The 19,885-nt window shown below is 39.2% G+C and overlaps 1 protein-coding gene across 1 annotated transcript in view; it reads left to right on the plus strand.

Annotated features, from left to right (window-relative positions):
* LOC137286215 (cytochrome b5 reductase 4-like) overlaps positions 1–19,885 on the plus strand; it is a 97,384-nt gene that overhangs the window by 17,739 nt on the left and 59,760 nt on the right. Inside the window, exon 2 of the mRNA XM_067817937.1 lies at positions 6,841–7,172. Within this exon, the coding sequence (XP_067674038.1) occupies positions 6,929–7,172 (244 nt within the window). The 5' untranslated portion in view covers positions 6,841–6,928. The remainder of the gene's footprint in view (positions 1–6,840; positions 7,173–19,885) is intronic.

Below are 19,885 nucleotides of genomic sequence, written 5' to 3' on the forward strand. Positions count from 1 at the left end.
ACTCATAATTGTATACCTCAACTCCAAAATTTCAAAGCGATCAGCCGTTTGGCAGACACATTCATCATTCATACAACTCGTGTAGTGGGTCATGTGACAGACTTGATGGGGTGTATGGTTCATACACCCTGGCAATTCTGCCTACATGATTTTGTATGCTTTGGCTATTAGCCAAACAGAATTCAACAAATTTATCAAAAGGGGAATGAAGTACTTTATTATGTAAGCATATTTTACTGGCTACCTGTTTGGTCTAGAGGTGTGACCGTTGATATAAAAGCATATTTACTTCAACCCAGGTCCAATCAAAAGTCACTATGACCTCATTCTGTTGTTTGCATGTCATGCAAAACGTTATTGGTTTGTGGTGAAAATACAGTGTTCCCAGAAATTATTGAGAAAATCTTTGTTTTTTTCCTAATGATGCTAAGATTGGAAAAAGGGCTTTCACTATGCACTAAGCATACTAAATAAGGGAGACAACTCTTGAAGGCTTAGAAGGCAGCTCATTACGTCAAGAGTTATCTCCCTTGTCTGAGCAGACGGCTTCCTGTGTTGACATGGCAGAATTTACAGCAAGAGAGAAAAGAAAGCTCATTCTAGATGATTTTGAAAGGGGTGAGGCTGATGCTAAAGTGTTAGCTTGAAGACATGGTATTCCTCTGTCTACAGTATACAGAACTTTGAAGAATATTCAAACAGGAACCGGGATAGAGCACAAAGCAGGGGCAGGTCGGCCTAGGAAATTCAGTGTTGTGGATCGCCGAAGACTTGGGCAGATTGTGAGTGGGGGCAAATTGAAAACTGTTGAGAACATCAGAAATGAAATGATTAGCAGAGGAAGTCCTCAGGTATGCAATGAAACAGTTAGGCAGGAATTACAGAGACTTAATTGGGTGAAAAATTCCCTCGCCGTTGATGAAAGATGCACAAAAGGAAAAATGTTTAAACTGGTGTCGGGCTCATGAAAATCAAGATTGGGATAATGTTTTCTTTTCGGATGAAAGTTCCGTTTGGCTTTTCCCTAATTGTGTGAAAATTTGGACCAAAGATACTGTCAAACCTATCTACCAGCGACCAAAACGTAGCCCGAAGTTTCACATGTGGGGTGGCATATTAGCTCGCGGAGTGACGCCATTTTGTGTTTTCACGGGAAACTTGACAAAAGAAAGATACGTTGACATTCTAAATGGTCACCTTCTTCCGACAGCACAAACATTGTATGAAGATGATTGGATTTTCCAGCATCATAATGACCCAAAACACACTGCACGCTACACAAAACAGTGGTTGTCAGGCGAAAATGTTCAAGTTTTAGACTGGCCCAGTTACAGCCCAGACCTAAACCCAATTGAGAATGTGTGGGGAGTCATGAAGGACAGAATAAACCAAAAGGGACTGAGAAATATTGAAGATATGAAGGCCGAGGTGGTCCAATATTGGGATACCCTGTCACACGATTACCTACAAACTTTGATGGGTAGTGTGCCTATGCGTATTCAGGCATGCATTGCTGAGCGAGGAGGTCTAACAAAGTACTAAAACAAGACTGAGACTGTAAAAGGATGATGTTTTAACATGTTTATGTAAGTAAAACGCCAGAAGTTAATAAACGTAATGAGTTACATGACGCAACATGATTCTCAATAATTTCTGGGAATACTATAAATTACTTTCCTTGACTAAATGGACATAGTTTGGTTTTTAGAAGTTTTTTTTTCAGTAATTACATAATAAAACAATTATAGACTGGTGAATTTGGTCAATGCCTGTTTTTATGGACCCGCAAAAAGAAATATTAACCTTAGTCAATATTACTTTTCGTGGGTCCATAAAAACATGTGTTGACCTCATCACAAGTCTATAGTTGTATATTGTCACCATGGTGTTACATAACCAGTGCTCATTTGGTAGGGTGTAATCCATGTATGTCATGTAATACTTTATTACTTGTCTGTCAGAGATACTGCAGTATAATGTTATTATGGCAATATGACACTAATGTAATACCGCTGGACTCATGACGTCATATTGCTTCACAGTTATGATGTCACAATGCTAATGCTGCTGGTCACAAACCTGGGAGTCTTCACCCTGTAGGCAGTTTCACCACAGTTTCTATCAATTTATAACAGAACACTAAACTCGCTTCTTTGAAAGTACCAATTTGCTGATTTGGTAGGGTGCAATCCATGTATGTCATGTAATATGGTGTTGCTTCATTGTAAGATCACCAGTAGTGATTATAATGGTGATGGTTGCCATGTTACATTATGTGAATACAAAGACTGTTACGATTCACTCACATATTCAGTGAATCAAACCATAGCCCTTCATGAATTCGGTTCATTATTTGTGATCACCAGAACTGAATATTAATAAATATTTACAATATTTGGGTGTTTTACTTGAACCCTTATGTCCTTTATACTAAGTGAGATATGCAGTAATGAAATATGAACTAGCCTTGCAGTAGCACATGTGATGTTAGTTTGACAAGGCCGCACATAGTCCTGTTAGCTACTACTATTACATACCAAATTCCAGTGTCATGAGATCACTCAGGTTATTGACTGTGACAAATTAACACAGTCATATTGGGCATCAATCACCCAAAAAGAATATTTGTGTTTATATAAAATTATTTGTATTTTTTTACCCAATATTCATGATATGTATCATATATGCGACATTGTGTATTCCGTGCAGCCCTAGACTGAATACCAATGGGGCACCAGCCATATAATTCATGGAATACTGTATCGCTTCATTGTTATGTTTCAAGTACCCATTGGGAATCTTTCTCTGTATGTAGCATAATACTTCATAACCTGTGAAGACCCGGTTTAGAATTCGTCTTCCGCAACCATGCTTGTCATATGGGGTGACCGGCAGGATCAGGTGGTCACTCGTTGACTTGGCTGACATGTCGTTTGCATAGATTGATGCTCGTTGACTTGGCTGACATGTCGTTTGCATAGATTGATGCTTATTCTGTTGATCACTAGATTGTCTGGTTCGAGTCTGTTAATATGTATATACCATATAACTGGAATATTGCTGAGTGCCTAGTGAAACAACAAACCAAGAGCTACATTACCTGTATATCAATAGGGCATCATCCATGTGCACATAACATATTATAACAGGGGTTCAACTTTTGTTGTTTTAAAGCCACTTGCCACAGGGTAAAGTGACTTGGTCTCACTAATTTTCCACTTGCCCTGGTTTTATGACATAATCATGATGATGTAATTATGAAAGAACAAATCAACATGGTATTTGATGTTAATGTTTACTGGACTATTTTTCAAAAAGTGATTAATAGCAAAGAAAGATAACTCTACTTTTTTGTCATTGGGAAATTTAGTGGCTACATTTTGAGCAGATATGAAATGAAATCTAAATTTATTTACAGTTCAAAACCCTAAGTGGAAAGGATCTAGTAGTCTACTGACAAGTAAGATGCTATTATTTGATTGCCTGCAATGAAAACTGACTTGTCACAGGCGTCATTCGATGGGATTTTTGAACACCTGTATGATATTTGTTGTTTCATGTCAAGCACAGATAGTGTGATTTAAAATCACAGATAGTCCTAGCATAATTATTATCCCCCCGGCATGTGTAGCAGGCCCTAAAGTGGTGCCTTTTGTCATTTACAGGTTTTTGAGATTTAGTATTTTCTGGGTTTCCATGGAAATGTTTTGGACTTAGTCTCAAAATGAAGTTATGCGCTTCATTTCCGGAGCATAACTCAAAATCCGTTCAATATTTTTCTGCAAAATGGATATACCAATCAGAAGCTGCAGTGGTGCCTTTTGCTAGTTACAGGTATTTGTGATTTCTTAGTTTCTTGGTTTTTCATGGAAACGATTCAGACTTTTCTCAAAAGTGAGAGGTGTGTTTCGTTTTCGGAGCAGAACTCAAAAACTTCCAAATATCTGTCAGTGTAACTTGGTAGATATGTGTGGCAGACCCCAAAGTGGTGCGTTTTGGTATTTACAGGCTTTCGTGATGTATTAATTTCTCAGTTTTCATGGAAAAATTCTGAACATAAAAACCATTCAATATTTTTCGGCAGATATATCTACTTGGTAGATATATCAATCGGAACCTAAAGTGGTGTCTTTTGCTACTTACAGGCTCTTGTGATTTCTTAGTTTCTCGGTTTCCATAGAAGCGTTTTTGACTTACTCTCAAAAGTGAGAGGTGTGTTTTGTTTCCGGAGCTGAACTCAAAACCTTCTAAATATCTGTCAGTATTATTTGGTAGATATGTGTGGCAGACCTCAAAGTGGTGCCTTTTGCTGTTTACAGGTTTTTATGATGTATTTTTTTCTTGGTTCCATGAACATGTTGCTGACTTCGTTTCTTAGTCTCAAAATGGAGGGGTGGGCTTCGATCTCAGAGCATAACTTGAAAACCATTTCATATCTTTCAACAGATCTTGGCAGATATATAAGACAGATCTTGAAATTGTGACTTCGCTGGTTACAGATATATGGCATTTATAATTGCTTCATTGAAACAACTGAAACTTAGTCTTAACAAAACAATGAGTAACTCTCAGATTATTTGTCCTTTCAAACATGTGGGGGCCGGGGGGATATGTCATCTTCTGATGATTCTTGTTTTTATGTATCTCTGATGACAGAATTTGAACTTGGAATGAATTAGAGAGATCAGTGTCTCTCATTGTTTCTCATCACATGATGTTAATGTTTGAAGTGTGAGGCCGACACACTTGCTGTAGTGTGTGGCATTTCAATCTGAATGGTTGCCATGGATATCGGTGACTGAAAGAGGTGAAACTGGAGTACTGAGTAAGAAAAGTCTGTTATGACATTTGGGCCTTGTGGCATAACAAGAAAAAGGTCTCTGACATAATAATACAGCTCAGATTTTGGGGCTCACTTGGTATTAAGTGCAATGTGCAGAGCAAACACAATAGTTTTGCAAGAAGGTATACGGCATCCTTGATATCTCCAGGGTATATATTCCGATGAGTTTCCTCTATACCCTGGATGCATCAACGACACGACAATTTTATTACCTCCCTTGTCTGTTGTATACATTGAGAAGTTGAGCATATACCAATCACAATTCGCTTTCCCTTCTGAAACTATCTAACCGATTAAACTTGGCAACACAAACAATGCAGAGGTTCTCTGAAAGAGGTATTAGTTCTTGCATATGTTTTTTTAAGGTTTTGGACCTGGCAATTTGTATGATTTCCCTATAAATCTGAGTCGCACTGCAAGCAAACCTTCGCAGCTGTGACGACTATCTTTGTTGATACTGGCAAGCTCGGTTGTAACGGAGGTTCAGCTGATTGGCTACTGTGAGAATGCAGAGCCATGCAAAGGGAGGTAATAAACTGGTCGAGTTGTAGATGCATCCAGGGTATAGAGGAGACCTATTGGAATGTATACCCTGAAGACATCAATAATGGTTCTATTGTGGACTATGCAAGTTAATGGTGTTTTTGCTGTGTTATGTAAATGGAATAAAGTGAACTTTAGATTGCGAATCATCGTAGTTTTACTTTGCCAATTGAGCATTTAGATCTCAGAATTTTATTCAACTTAGGATGAAGGTTTTAGAAACGATCATAGATTCAAATCACTATTATTGGTTTGTGTCACAGTGGGGTAGGGAAGTAGTTGGAATGGTGAAACAAATGCATGTGCAGTATGTGATGAACGGTAACATAGACTGTCCCTTCTTGTTCTTGGTGTTTCATGTAATTTGCATACCACATTGTAATAACAATGTTCTTTAATTAATACTGTCATGCAATGAAATACACACAAGCAAGAAAGACATTGGAATTGTATTTGAACGATAAAGTGGTTAACATTTTACAATGCGCATAGGTTTAAGCTTTTGAGCAGGTTTGTTCGTGAATAGTTGTCAAATTCAGTAGTTACTTTACTTTATTCAAATGCGTTATAAGAAAAATTCTGATGAATCGAATATATGTTTTTTTAATAATCAGTAATCATTTTCAATCCTTCTTTCAACTGATTTTGTATTTTTGATCAGTGGAACACCACTAGTCACACATAGCTTTTGAGTAACCAGAGTCAAAGTGCAAATGTCTCATTTTGATGTGTTGCAAAAAGCAAACCCTTACAATATGAAAAATATGCATGATTTTGAAGAACATACATCCTCAATATGTCCAGGGTATACGTTCCGATAAGTCTCCACTATACCCTGGACGCATCTACGGGTTGGCCCGATAATTTTATTACCTCCCTTTGCTGGCTCCGCTGTCAATCAGCAAGGCTGCCGTTATAAACGAACTTGCCAGTGTCAACAAAGGTAGCAGTTGTGTCTGCGAAGGTTTGCTCGCCATGCGACTCACGATTTGGGGAAATCATACAGACAAATTTATAGGTCCGAAACCTTTTCAAAAACATATGGAAGAAATTCATCTACCTCTTTCAGAGAACCTCTGCATGGTTTGTTTGCCAAGTTTAATCGGTTAGATAATTTAAAAAGCGAAAGTGAGTTGTGATTGGTTCGCTGAACTTCCCAGCATAGACACCTGATTGGATGAAAGGCCAGCCAAGGGAGGTAATAAATTAATCGGGCTGAGCCGTAGATGCATATAGTAGGGTATAGTGGAGACTTTTCGGAACGTATACCCTGGAGATATCGAGCATGAAGAAGATAATGTACAAGTATTTTCAGAAACATGTATTGTGTTCCTACTTGGTTGAAGAAGGAACTCTTTTTTTTTCAGTGAGAGGGGAAAATTTAGGGATGTAAATCCATCAGTTTGCCAATTGTTTATTGTGGTGTATCAGTTATGAATATTTTTCTGTTACAGAACTGCCAAACTGGGGTGTGGAAAGTCTAAGGTTGACTCGCCAGTCCATAGCAGTAGTAGTAGTGGTAGTAATAAAGGCAGCAGCAATATGGCGGGTCCAAACCTTACAGTGCCACAGTTTCCTGCGGCAAATTCCCAACAACGAATATCACCGTCCCCGAGTGCAGGTCGCAACAAGGTGGCGCTGAAGCCTGGCAGGTCTCTCATGGACTGGATCCGATTGGGTCGAAGCGGCCAAGACTTGACCGGAGTTGGTGGAAAGGTGTTGGAGGTGTCGTCAGATGAACTGGCCAAGCACAGCAAGCCTGAAGACTCATGGATCGCACTCAGAGGTAGTTGTGTTGACTAATTCACAGTATTTACCAATGAAGATGGCTTTATGAACGTTCCTCCTATCTGTCACAAGTCTTCTGACATTGTTAAATGTTTGACCTAATCAGTGGTCTCGAAATGTGGGCTTCATCACAGAGGGTAGAAGGTTAGGGCGTTGATTCCTGGGTGTGTCATGTGAAAAGATGTTAAAATGACAGTACTTCTTGTAATCCAAAATGGCGCTTAGCATTATGGCATTAAAGTAAGGACTGATTAGCTTCTTGTAGTTGCCTGTATAGGGCAGTGGGGAAGCCAAGTGGTTAAGCATTCAGTCATCATGACAAACATACACATTCAATTCCCTACTTGGGCACAATGTGTGAAGCCCATTTCTAGGGTCCCCTGCTGTGACATTGCTAAAAGCAGCATGTGTGGTTATTGTTGGAGTCGACTGAGGTGGGGATTTTGTTTAGTTTGAATGGTACAGGTCTCCACAGGCAATGTGTGTTGATGGAGGTGACCAGATGAATTGTGTGGTCGTGTTTGATGTTAGAGGTGACCAGATGGATATATATATAAACAAGCTCGCTCACTCACTCATTCACTCTTCTGTCTGGGCTGAAAACCTTTGAAGGTCCAGGTTTGAATTGATCTTCAATAACCCATGCTTGTTGTAAGAGGCGACTAATGGAATCGGGTGGTTAGGCTTGCTGACAGGATTGACACATGTTACTTTATCCCAGATGTGTAGAATGATGTTCATGCTGTTGATCCCGGGATTGTCTGGTCCAGACTTGATTATTTACAGACCAAAGCCATACAGGTGGAATATTGCTGAGAACCACCTCAAACTGAACTCACTTGTGTGTCAGTGCTGACATACTGTTAGCAAGGTAACTGGGAGCAGTCTGCTCCTCGATGGAATGGAAGCTCCTTGATGGAATGGAATGGAACACGGCTCTGATCCACAAACTGTTTATAGCGCTACAACATTCATAAGCCTATGATAAATTATTGAAAGTTATGAAGACCGTAACGTTACAGACTCTTTGTGGACTGAGACCATGATGTTTATCATCGGGACACAGATTTTTATTATTAATCCATTACACCATTACTTGTCCTGTTACATATGAACAATAATGTTTCGCCTTGTGTCAGTTGAAAGTAATAGATCAAATTTCCATACAGTGTTTGGTAGGATCTTCAGTGCCACACATCTCCATGTGTGCAGCCAACAACTGATCGATAGGGTTCTGTGCACAGAAGCATAGCTTGCTGTATCTGTGACTGTTGATTGTCGTGTGGATGATTTGGAGCTATTCATTCTCTATGTTTACACAGAAAACAAACTCGTGACTTGTGTTTAGGCACTTAAGTTGGTAAGCTGCCAACAGTACTTGTATTGTATACAGTGGAGGATGTATGCAAAACATTGGCTGTTTGTACTGCTCAAAAAGTGAGAATATGAAATTAAAGTTTGCACAGTGAATCCCCTTGACATGCCAGGATCCTGTGAATGTGGTTATAATATCTTACATTTATAACTGACTTGACTGCATCACATGTCTGAAATGTTTAGGATGTTTGATTGGAATCACTTTCATCTGAAATGCTGGGATATGGTTAACCTGAAGTTCTTTTGAAAAAGGATCTTGGACAGATTACACGATGCCATTTAGAAAGTGGTCAAATGCAACATATGTCATATTTGGGATTTCACTTTCTTAGTAAAGTGAAAGTGAACTAAGAAAGTGAAATCCCAAATATGACATATGTTGGGATCTTGGACACTCACTGACTCACTGACTCACTCACTCATGCACTCACTTATGCACTCACTCACTCATGCAAGTCCATACCTTTTATGAACAGTGTTGAAAGGCAAGTATGAAAGTCAAGGATTCCTTGGCACAGATTTTATAAGTCACAGATATAAAGAGTAGTGAGATTTAAGATCTTTGGGAGCAAAACTCCAGGAAAGCAAAATCACCTTACTTTTGAAAACTGATGGACCTGAAATATGTCCACCCAAGTTGAACTAATTTCCTGTCAAGTCGTAAGACTTTCCTTTCTGAAGTGAAATAAACTGAAATCTACACTGCACCCAGTTATACAGAAAACCATTTCCCGTTTCCTGATCAGAAATGTGTTCATATTACATGTTTCTGACACAGGGCAGTTTTTATTGTACAGGGTTGATTGAGTGTTTCCAGTCTAACGACAGCATCAGTATCTTGGCCTCACAAATATGGATGGCACTCATGGTTGTTCAAGCTTAATTTGTTTTCTAAGGTAATCAGATTCACAATAAAAGTGATCCTGTTAAATGAAGCAATCCCATTTTTTGAGAAAGTTACAGTCAAAATAATGCTTCTACTTCAACCAATCAATACTGTATATGGAAAAGTGAACTTCTAGACTGGCAATTTTTTGTTATGTTTCCTGTACAGAGGAACATTATGGTCAGATCACCTGATGTCATAGACACAGTCGAATGTGATCCAATATTGTGTTTGAGACAACCCTGGGAGTGAATTGATTTATTTCTTTAGATTCTTGTTGGAATCTGCTATGAGATCAATTTATGTTTGGAGCAAGTGGCAGATTAAGCACATGACCATGCTAACATGATAATGTACTTGCAGTCTTGGCTTCTGTCTCAATAGGTCACTGATTCCTAGAAAGCTACCGTTGTCATCAACAATAATTATTTCTCAATTTCTTCCTGATGTGATCAATATTTTCTAACCTGACTTCAAGTTAATTTATTGACATGCATTTCTACATGTATGAAGTACATTTACTAGAGGAACATTAGCTGCTCCTGTAAATCTAACACATTAACTGCATAAACATGTCTCAGCAATTGTGACTGTGTTTACAGCTGGTGGCCATGTATGGCAAATGTCACCTGAGAGAGCTCCCATTGTCTAACATTAATGAGATTTATGCAGTTAATCCTGTCGCTGTATCAGAAATGAGAAGCAAGTCTTCATTTACAGTCATGGTAAATAGGTTGTCTTGAATTATTGGAAATATCACAGCTATATCCTTGTCGCCATGGAGGTAAACGAGTCCATGATGTGTGTAATAGTTTCGGTTTGAATTAGCAGTCTGTGACACATCATATGCGTTTTCTTTATGCAGTTACCTTGGTTATTGTTTGAGTTCGACTGAGGTGGGGATTTTGTTTAGTTTGAATGGTACAGGTCCCAACAGGCAATGTGTGTTGATGGAGGTGATCAGATGAATTGTGTGGTCATGTTTGATGTTAGAGGTGACCAGATGGATAGTGTGGTCATGTTTGATGTTACAAGTGACCAGATGGATTGTGTGGTCATGTTTGTTGTTAGAGGTGACCAGATGGATTGTGTGGCCATTTTTGTTGGTAGAGGTTACCAGATGGATTGTGTGGGTATGTTTGTAGCTAGAGGTGACCAGAAGGATTATGGGTTTGCTTTTTGTTGGCGGTGACCAGATGGATTGTGTGGTCATGTTTCATGTTAGAGGTGACCAGATGGATTGTTTGGTCATGTTTGTTGTTAGAGGTGACCAGATGGATTGTGTGGGTATGTTTGTTGTTGGAGGTGACCAGATGGATTGTGTGGTCATGTTTGTTGTTGGAGGTGACCGGATGGATTGTGTGGTTCTGTTTGTTGTTAGAGGTGACCAGATGGACTGCATGGTTCTGTTTGTTGTTGGTGATGACCATATGGATTGTGTGGGTATGTTTGTAGCGAGAGGTGACCAGATAAATTGTGTGGTCATGTTTGTTGTTGGAGGTGAGCAGATGGATTGTGTGGGTATGTTTGTAGCTAGAGGTGACCAGATGGACTGCATGGTTCTGTTTGTTGTTGGTGGTGACCATATGGATTGTGTGGGTATGTTTGTAGCGAGAGGTGACCAGATAAATTGTGTGGTCATGTTTGTTGTTAGAGGTGACCAGATGGATTGTGTGGGTATGTTTGTAGCTAGAGGTGACCAGATGGACTGCATGGTTCTGTTTGTAGCTAGAAGTAAGCAGTTGGATTGTGTGGTCATGTTTGTTGTTGGAGGTGACCAGATGGATTGTGTAGTTGTGTTTGTTGTTGGAGGTGACCAGATGGATCGTGTGGGCATGTTTGTAGGTAGAGGTGACCAGAAGGATTATGGGTTTGTTTGTTGTTGGAGGTGAGCAGCTGGATTGTGTGGTCATGTTTGTTGTTGGAGGTGACCAGATGGATTGTGTGGGTATGTTTGTTGTTAGAGGTGACCAGATGGATCGTGTGGGTATGTTTGTAGGTAGAGGTGACCAGAAGGATTATGGGTTTGTTTGTTGTTGGAGGTGAGCAGCTGGATTGTGTGGTCATGTTTGTTGTTGGAGGTGACCAGATGGATTGTGTGGGTATGTTTGTTGTTAGAGGTGACCAGATGGATCGTGTGGGTATGTTTGTAGGTAGAGGTGACCAGAAGGATTATGGGTTTGTTTGTTGTTGGAGGTGAGCAGATGGATTGCGTGGTCATGTTTGTTGTTGGAGGTGACCAGATGGATTGTTTGGGTATGTTTGTTGTTAGAGGTGACCAGATGGATCGTGTGGGTATGTTTGTAGGTAGAGGTGACCAGATGGATCGTGTGGGCATGTTTGTAGGTAGAGGTGACCAGAAGAATTATGGGTTTGTTTGTTGTTGGAGGTGACCAGATGGATTGTGTGGTCATGTTTGTTGTTGGAGGTGACCAGATGGATCGTGTGGGTATGTTTGTAGGTAGAGGTGACCAGAAGGATTATGGGTTTGTTTGTTGTTGGAGGTGAGCAGATGGATTGCGTGGTCATGTTTGTTGTTGGAGGTGACCAGATGGATTGTGTAGTTGTTTTTGTTTATTGGAGGTGACCAGATGGATTGTGTGGGTATGTTTGTTGTTGGAGGTGACCAGATGAATCGTGTGGGTATGTTTGTTGTTGGAGGTGACCAGATGGATGATGTGGTTCATTAAGTGTGTTGTTTGAAACAATGTCAAACCCTATGGTATTCACCATTGGAGTAGACACTAAAGCTGGCTGGAAGTGGAGACCAAACCAACTTAGCAGCTGTGATATTGGTGGAATATTTATATTTGCAGCTAAAAAATTAACTCATTTAATGATATGAGTGTCTGATTACTAATAGCCTTGAATAGTGGGGCAGTGTTAGCGATATTTGTTCACTTGGATCGGTGGAGAACTGCAAGTATTACCAAGACACATAATGTGTACTGGATAATTCAGATCAAAATAATTGGTAGCAAGTAAATGACTCTTCAAACAGACTAGGCAGCTTAGGATTGCTGTTTAATATTACTCCTAGGCCAAATGTAGAGATATCATGAAAATCAGGTAATATGATACACCTAGCCTTATTGCCCATACTGCATATCTTGACCATGTTGAACACCAGTGCTTGTCACCACACATTAGACAATGTGATCAATTCTCAAGCAGTTTGTTTATGAACATGTGGACACTGTTTCAACAGTGGACTGAACCCAGTTAGTTTTTAGTAACCTGATACCTCCTGTTGCTAGTTCCACATCAACAAGAATTTTTGGATGATGGGAGGTGTCATACTAATTACTGAAAAACGCGTTTACTGCTGCTGAGAGATCCTAAAAGATAGGGACTTTTCTAGCATTTGGCCTAGGACTAATATGGAACCTTGCTTGTCAGGTACAGGGTGTGTTGTTTGAGTATCACATTTCCATTGCCAGTGTGGATATTTACTCATAACTTAAATCACTTGATTGTATGGTCCAGATTTCTCATATAGCTAGAATGTTGCTTAAAACACATGGCCGAGATGTGAAGCCCCTTTGTTCATGACATAAGCTGGTCTGTGAAGAATGCTGCAGGGAAAGCTGGCTAGAAACATTTATCAAACTAAAATACAGAATTAGAATTTTGAGTTTTAACACCCTCACCAATAATTTGACTTTCCGGAAGCCTTGTTATCATTTCTTGTTTTGCATACTCAACCTACATGTTATTTTTGGAAGTGATACTGGATATCACCATCATTTCCCTTGTGTGGTATCAGAGTCGAGGAGAAATGCTAACTTGTAACCAAGGCATCTGTTTTCATTCAGTTCAGAGTGAAGTGGTTTGCTCTCTTAGAATTCCAAGCTAGATATCATCAGGCAACATAAGCTGCAAGTATGAAACATGAAACCCTGATCTTTTTCTGTAGGTTGAATTAACATCTCTAACGCAAGTAAAGAAGCTGATTACAGAAGGGGAAGCTCTTATCAAAGTGGTCTGGGGTACCAGTATAGTAGTACACTGAATTTTTGTAGCAAGTACATAAATGAATGATGATATAAGGAATTTTGGAGGGGGTAGTATTTTTGGTTAAAAAATACACATTGTGCCTGATTGACTTGAAAGCTTTTGGCACAGATTAGGGTCAAGAAGTCTGAGTTTGTAGGTCTATGCCATTTGTAAGGCTATGTTTAACTAATGCTTAGTCTCTGAATATATAATTTTGATGGTACCAAACTAACCCATATGAATTGAAAAGGAGACCAGAGATTCAGAACGTAAGGAAATCTAAGCTTGCTTCATTTAAGGCTTTAGCATTGCAGAGAGGCCTTGGAAGTAGGGAAAATAATGTGGTTCAGGGACTGTGAGACAGACTATATTTAACACTTACCTGTGGGTTGAGGATCTGTTTCATGTTGGTTTGTTTCCTCGATGTTGTCCATTAGATGCTTGATGGTACAAAGAACTGATTACTTTTGAGAAAGGGACCAGGATGTCAAAGCTAAGCCTAACCATTAGACATGTGAGGATATAATATGATAAATTTCTTGCATATTGTGACATACAATTAACTTGTAATCCCTAAAATGTTATTATGGTATTTGTTATTTACCTGCATATTTACCTGCATGCAACGTTTTATGCCTCGCTGTTTCGGAGATGAATTTATATTACATGAAATACTGTATGTTTCATAGTTGGAAATCTGGCTTTGCTCTAGTTGAAGTCAGAGGTGGAGTGAGAAATTACCTTGATGTCCAATACCATCTCTAAGGAACACTCCGGTGCAAAGTTTTGTCGAAATGAAATAATGCGTCATGCTGGTAGTTTTAGATGTTTTGGAATGTTGTTGAGTCCTTGAGGAATATGGATGTTTTATTTGACTCAAACACCCACAAAACCTTCTTTCTAAATTTTGAACATTTCTAAACTACACTTGCACTTTACTGGACATGTACCAGTCATGTGTTGGAAGCTTCTGAGATAGCTGCATGAGACAACATTGGTACAGTACACCATTTTATTACGAGCACACTCATAAAGAAGGTATGAATATGATGAACATATATTTAGTGGCAACTCCTTGGGATATATTGTTATTGAAACATGCATGAAGAACTTAAGTTTGTGGTTCTTCTAGTTCATTATAACCGTAGTACACAGTTTTGGGGAAAATAGGGGATAACAGACTTAAAATAATGAGCAAATATAGACTGTGTGCATTGGTATGGTTGAATGTTATTAAACCTCAAAAGTAATAGCAAACCAAACATATGAAGATTGACATAAAGCTGATGGAAAGTTCCATAACAGGTGCAGCAATCTCCATGAAGGTTACATGTCAACAAACATATAGTGTTTTAAATTACAGTTACCAGTGCTTAAGAGAAGGTCAGTTTGAAGTTATTGTATGGAGTAAACTGTTCACCATCACAACTTCTTGAACTGGTGTATGCTACGCTTAGAGATGAGTACAGTGTCAGAAGGTTAGTAGTAAAATGCATTCTTGCCAGAGTGAGTGAGTATGGTTTTATGCCGGTTTAGCAGTATTCCAGCAATATCAACACCATGTGAGGAATCAAACTGGTGTCTTTGGTTTGACAAACACTTTAACCACTAGGCTACCCCATCACCGCACATTTGTTCTAGAAGTTGCCTCACCTTATACTAATGGTCAGTTGTTTCATATTACTTAATGCAGAATCTGTCACTTGATGCAATAATAACATTTAAGAGCTAGAATACTACAGCAGCCTTAATTCTCAGAACAGAAATCTAGAGAGACATCACGTACCAAAGCAGTCTCGAGTTGACAAATTTACTGGCAGCATTCAATTGTGATGATGCTGATACCAGACCACAGGCGCCAAGAGTTTGCAGATTTACTGATTGTATTCCAAGCTTGTTGACTGGACAATGGGATCACATTGTCTGTATAATCTGTCAGGGATTACAATGGCAGCTGTGTATAATGACCTCTGTAGGCTGTTTGTGAAGGGACAGTAAATGTACACAGGAGGGAAAATTGTCTATCTTCTTTGTATATTTTTCTGGTTACCAGTTTGTGCAAAATAACATGCAGGAAGTTGTTTACAAGACATTTTGGTTTAGTATTAATATATAGACTGTTATCAGTTAATCATACTTGACAAAGGTTTGCTAGACTGAGGCAGTGGACCAATTCCCAAGAGGTTTCTTGGTAACAGTATCGCTCCACAGTGATATGTATGGGTTGCAGAAGGTGACCAAATGGATACAGGGGTCAAACTTGGTGATTAGAGGCCCGTCCCACAGAGCGATCGTTGAGCTAAGATGATTGTAGCTCCCATACTTTAGACTTACGACTGTTGTAGTGTTTTGATTGTTATGTGGAACAGGACCTAGATTTATTAAGCTTTCTTAAAGCTAAGCAAGTTGTAAGTTGATGTTAAGGTATGGCACTTACAACTTTCTTAGTGCTAAGAGAGCTTCGAAAATCGAGGCCCAGGCCTGGTGGTGTGCATGACGTCATACCTGGATGTTGCTTATGACACCAGTCTCTGGAATATCTAACTTGATTATTTATGGAGGACTGTCACAGACCTTGGACATGTTAATAGTTTGATTGACATTCTAGAAGTAGGTGAGTCATTATCGAACGAAACATACAACATAATGGATGACACCTTCTTGTTTATTGCATAGAGGAACATTTTAATGTGAGATTGTAGAGATCTGAGATGTGAGATTCTTTCACCGTGTAAAGAATTTGTAAAATATACAATAGACAAGACTCAGCAATATTCCAGCTATATGGCGGCGGTCTGTAAATAATCGAGTCTGGACCAGACAATCCAGTGATCAGCAACATGAAGACAAGAAGATGTTACCCACTACAGTTGTATGCTTCATTATAAACCAGAAGATGAAATCAGAAATAGATACATAACTGGGCTAGCCTCGTGCCCATTGTTAGCATAACATTGTGTTATGAGCTAAAGCTGATGAATCGTCACCAGGTTCAGTATTTGAGCAAGTTCTTAATGCGTTATCCATGGAAATCTAGATCAGGTGGACTGTTCCAGGATTAATTAGTGGTATTGTGACTTTGTGATTAGACATGCTGCTGTCTGAATCTTGCTGGGGGTGATGGGGATAGCCTAGTTTTTAAAGCGTTAGCATTTCATGCCGAAGGCCCAGGGTCAGTTCCATGCATGGGTACAATGTGTGACACCCATTTCTCATGTTAGCTGGGGAAAACAATCAAAATGAAAGAAAAAGATTTAGAAAAGACAAGGTTCTGTGAATAATGTTCTTGATTGTCAACCACAGTACTCGTGCCAAGAACTACCCCTTCAGCATGAGAGTAGGGGCTATATTATTCCATTAGTTGTCAGCTTCTGCCTAAATATTGTGCGTGCGCACGCACGCACGCATGCACACAAAAATTAGCATTATCTCATCCAGTGACTGTGACATTATTGGTGCCGCATTGTACACTCACTCAACCACCCACCCGTTTATTCACTTTCACTTGCTATGTTTGTGTTCCCATTATTTTATAATAATCAATGTCAGTACCTTCCTCCGTTGTTTCATGCTGTTTCTCTGTTCTGGCAATGATAAACTTGAAATACATTAATGAGTAAGAATACAAATGCATCACTAAATTTTAAGCACCATTGATATCGTCAGGTGTGAAATTGGAAGCTAAGTATGAAGATTTTGAAATGTTTCTGTGAGCTGAATCCTTGATCGCTAAGTATGTGTAAGTAACTCCCCTGCATGAATGTATTGATCTCCTCCAAGACTTCTGCATGCGACAATGAGAATGCTTTGGGTGCTGGAAGTACTGATTCCTGAATCAGCAGTGCTGGAAATTAACTTTCTGTCGAAGCAGAAAGTTACGATCATGCCAGACATTTCTTGTAGAAGTTTAGTTTCAATGGCTGCTGTGGAGATTTCAGTTTCCTTTTGGTACCTTCCAACCTGTGCTTGTAAGGAAAAATAGATGAAGTGGTTGGATGGGTGGTGTAGTTGACTGCATGTACTTCAAGCGTGTGAGTTTAGTTTCATGCCACATTTAGGAATATTCCCGCTATATGGCAGCAGTCTGTAAATAATGGAGTCTGAACTGGACAATCCAGTGATGAACAGTCTGAGCTTCGATCTGTGCAAATGGGAAGCGATGATGTGTCAACCAAGTCAGCGAGCCTGACCTCCCTGTCCCATTAGTCGCCTCGTACAACAAGCATGGGTTCCTGAAGGACAATGTTCTAACCTGTACCTTCACGGGTCATACCTCAAGTGCCTAGTTTGTTAAAGTCGTCATCTTTCCAAAACAGTTTTATAGCACTATAAGTGGTGTTGTGTTTTGCAAAGTTACCATCATCCATGATTGGTTTCTAGCAACTAAGTACTACAAATGATATTGCACATTCCCAAATTATCACCACCCAAAAACAGTCGTATAGCGACAAATGATAGTGAGTTTTGCTAAGTTATTCCCTCCTAAGACTGACTGTATAGCAGATGAACACTTCTTCCGCGTTGTAGAATATTTGTGAGTAATAGGCAATACACACACATTGCCCTTCAGCTACCCTCCAATGCTTGTTGAAGCTGTCAATGCATTCGCAATCAATTTCATTTGGATAAGAGAAGGAAATTGTCAGGAATATCAAACTCCCATTAGACATACAAGAAACGTGTAGCTTGTTAACAGATTCTTGTTGGTCATTCTCTCCAGCAATTTAGTTGTGTTTTGTCACAGACCTCCACCATGTATTTATTTACAGGAACTGTGATAACGGCCACTCCAAGACTTAACTAGATGTTAAATGTTGCAAATACTTACAGGCCAACTAAACCCATTACCTCACAAAACACTTGGCTCAGTTTCAGGAGCAGGGGCCACTGGCTTAGAAATAGATTAACAGTTGCATTTTTGTTGATAGCTTGAAGCTCCTAAATGCAATTGACATTAAAAGTATTGAAGCCGTGTTTTGTTAAGAGCCTCCCAAAAGGCAACAAGTATTATTACAATGGCTGTATAGCAAAAATGTTTTTCAGTATGAACTGCCTTAATAAATATATTCTCATGAATATGAATAAAGGAACACATGAAAGCGCAAGTGTTCCCATACTCTTTTCCAGGTGTTTTTTTGGCCATGTCATGCACGGTGAGCAAAAATCTGGCAATAAAGGAAAACTCATACTTTTATGTTTTCCTATATATGTCTTCCATGAGTAACATACATTGTAAGGACAGGCTCCTGAACTGAAAGGTCACACAAAATGTATGCCAAAAACAAAGTTTAAGAAAAGCTTATTCATTCCTATTACTGTCATGCCATGAAATACTGAGGTTGGTGGATACTGCATTTTTTCATCATACCAGTATTCCACATGGACACATTGTGTGAAGCTCATTTTAGGTGTGCCCCCAGCTGTGATATTACTAGAAGATTATAGAATGCGAAATAAATCCATTCTCATTAACCGTCCAATATATACTACTCAAAAGAAAGAAGGACCAGATTCTTTCTCGTTACTGTAATTTAGCTATCATGGGAGATTACCATTAGAAATATGAAAGGGTTAGGTGTTCTTTGACTTTTTTTTTTTTAACATCCAGATTCATCATCTATAACAATATATTGAGTTGCAAATGGTTTTATTTGTCAGGGTTTTTTTAGAGTCCCCAATCTGCAACAGGTATGTGTGTATTCTGAGGATGGCAATCTCAGAGAAAGAACTAAGCTACAATCTAGTTGTTGCTCTGCATTTAACTACATTCTGTCAGTTTATGGTGGAGAACAAGCCTTGTTAGGACAAATCCCCCTGTATGTGCTACTTCTGATTGATTAGGTTTAAGTATGAAATAGCCTTGGTTGAAATCCCATGGTCGAAATCTCTCCTGTGTATCCTCAGCACTGTTTTCCTCTTAGCCTTAGGAGCAGGAACTTCAGGCCTTTCAGACCAAACTGTTCAGGCTTAGGAAAGGGGATATCCTCCCCACTTTGAGAATTGTTTGTACAAATTATTCCTGGCATTAGTGGAAAGTTGGATATCCTCTGGGCTGTTAGAATCCTTTGTTCAAATTGATCATGTAAGGCTTAAAAAGGGAGATATCCTAGCAGTTTTGAGAATCCTTGGTACAAATTTGTTCCTGTAAATTTTGGAAAGAGGGATATCCTTCCAGCTTTGAGAATGCTTTGTACAAATTGTTCCTGTCGTTCTTGTACAGAGGAACATACTCCACGCTTTCAGAATCCTTTGTTCAAATTGTTCCTGTAAACTTTGTAAAGAGGGATATCCTCACAGCTTTGACAATGCTTTGTACAAATTGTTCCTGTCGTTCTTGTAAAGGGGAATATCCTGTGGGCTTTCAGAATCCTTTGTTCAAATTGTTCCTGTAAAGTTTGTAAAGGGGAATATCCTCCAGGCTTTTAGAATCCTTTGAACAAATTGTTTTTGTC

This window comes from Haliotis asinina, chromosome 6, assembly GCF_037392515.1.
Source record: "Haliotis asinina isolate JCU_RB_2024 chromosome 6, JCU_Hal_asi_v2, whole genome shotgun sequence".
Classification (NCBI taxonomy): domain Eukaryota; kingdom Metazoa; phylum Mollusca; class Gastropoda; order Lepetellida; family Haliotidae; genus Haliotis; species Haliotis asinina.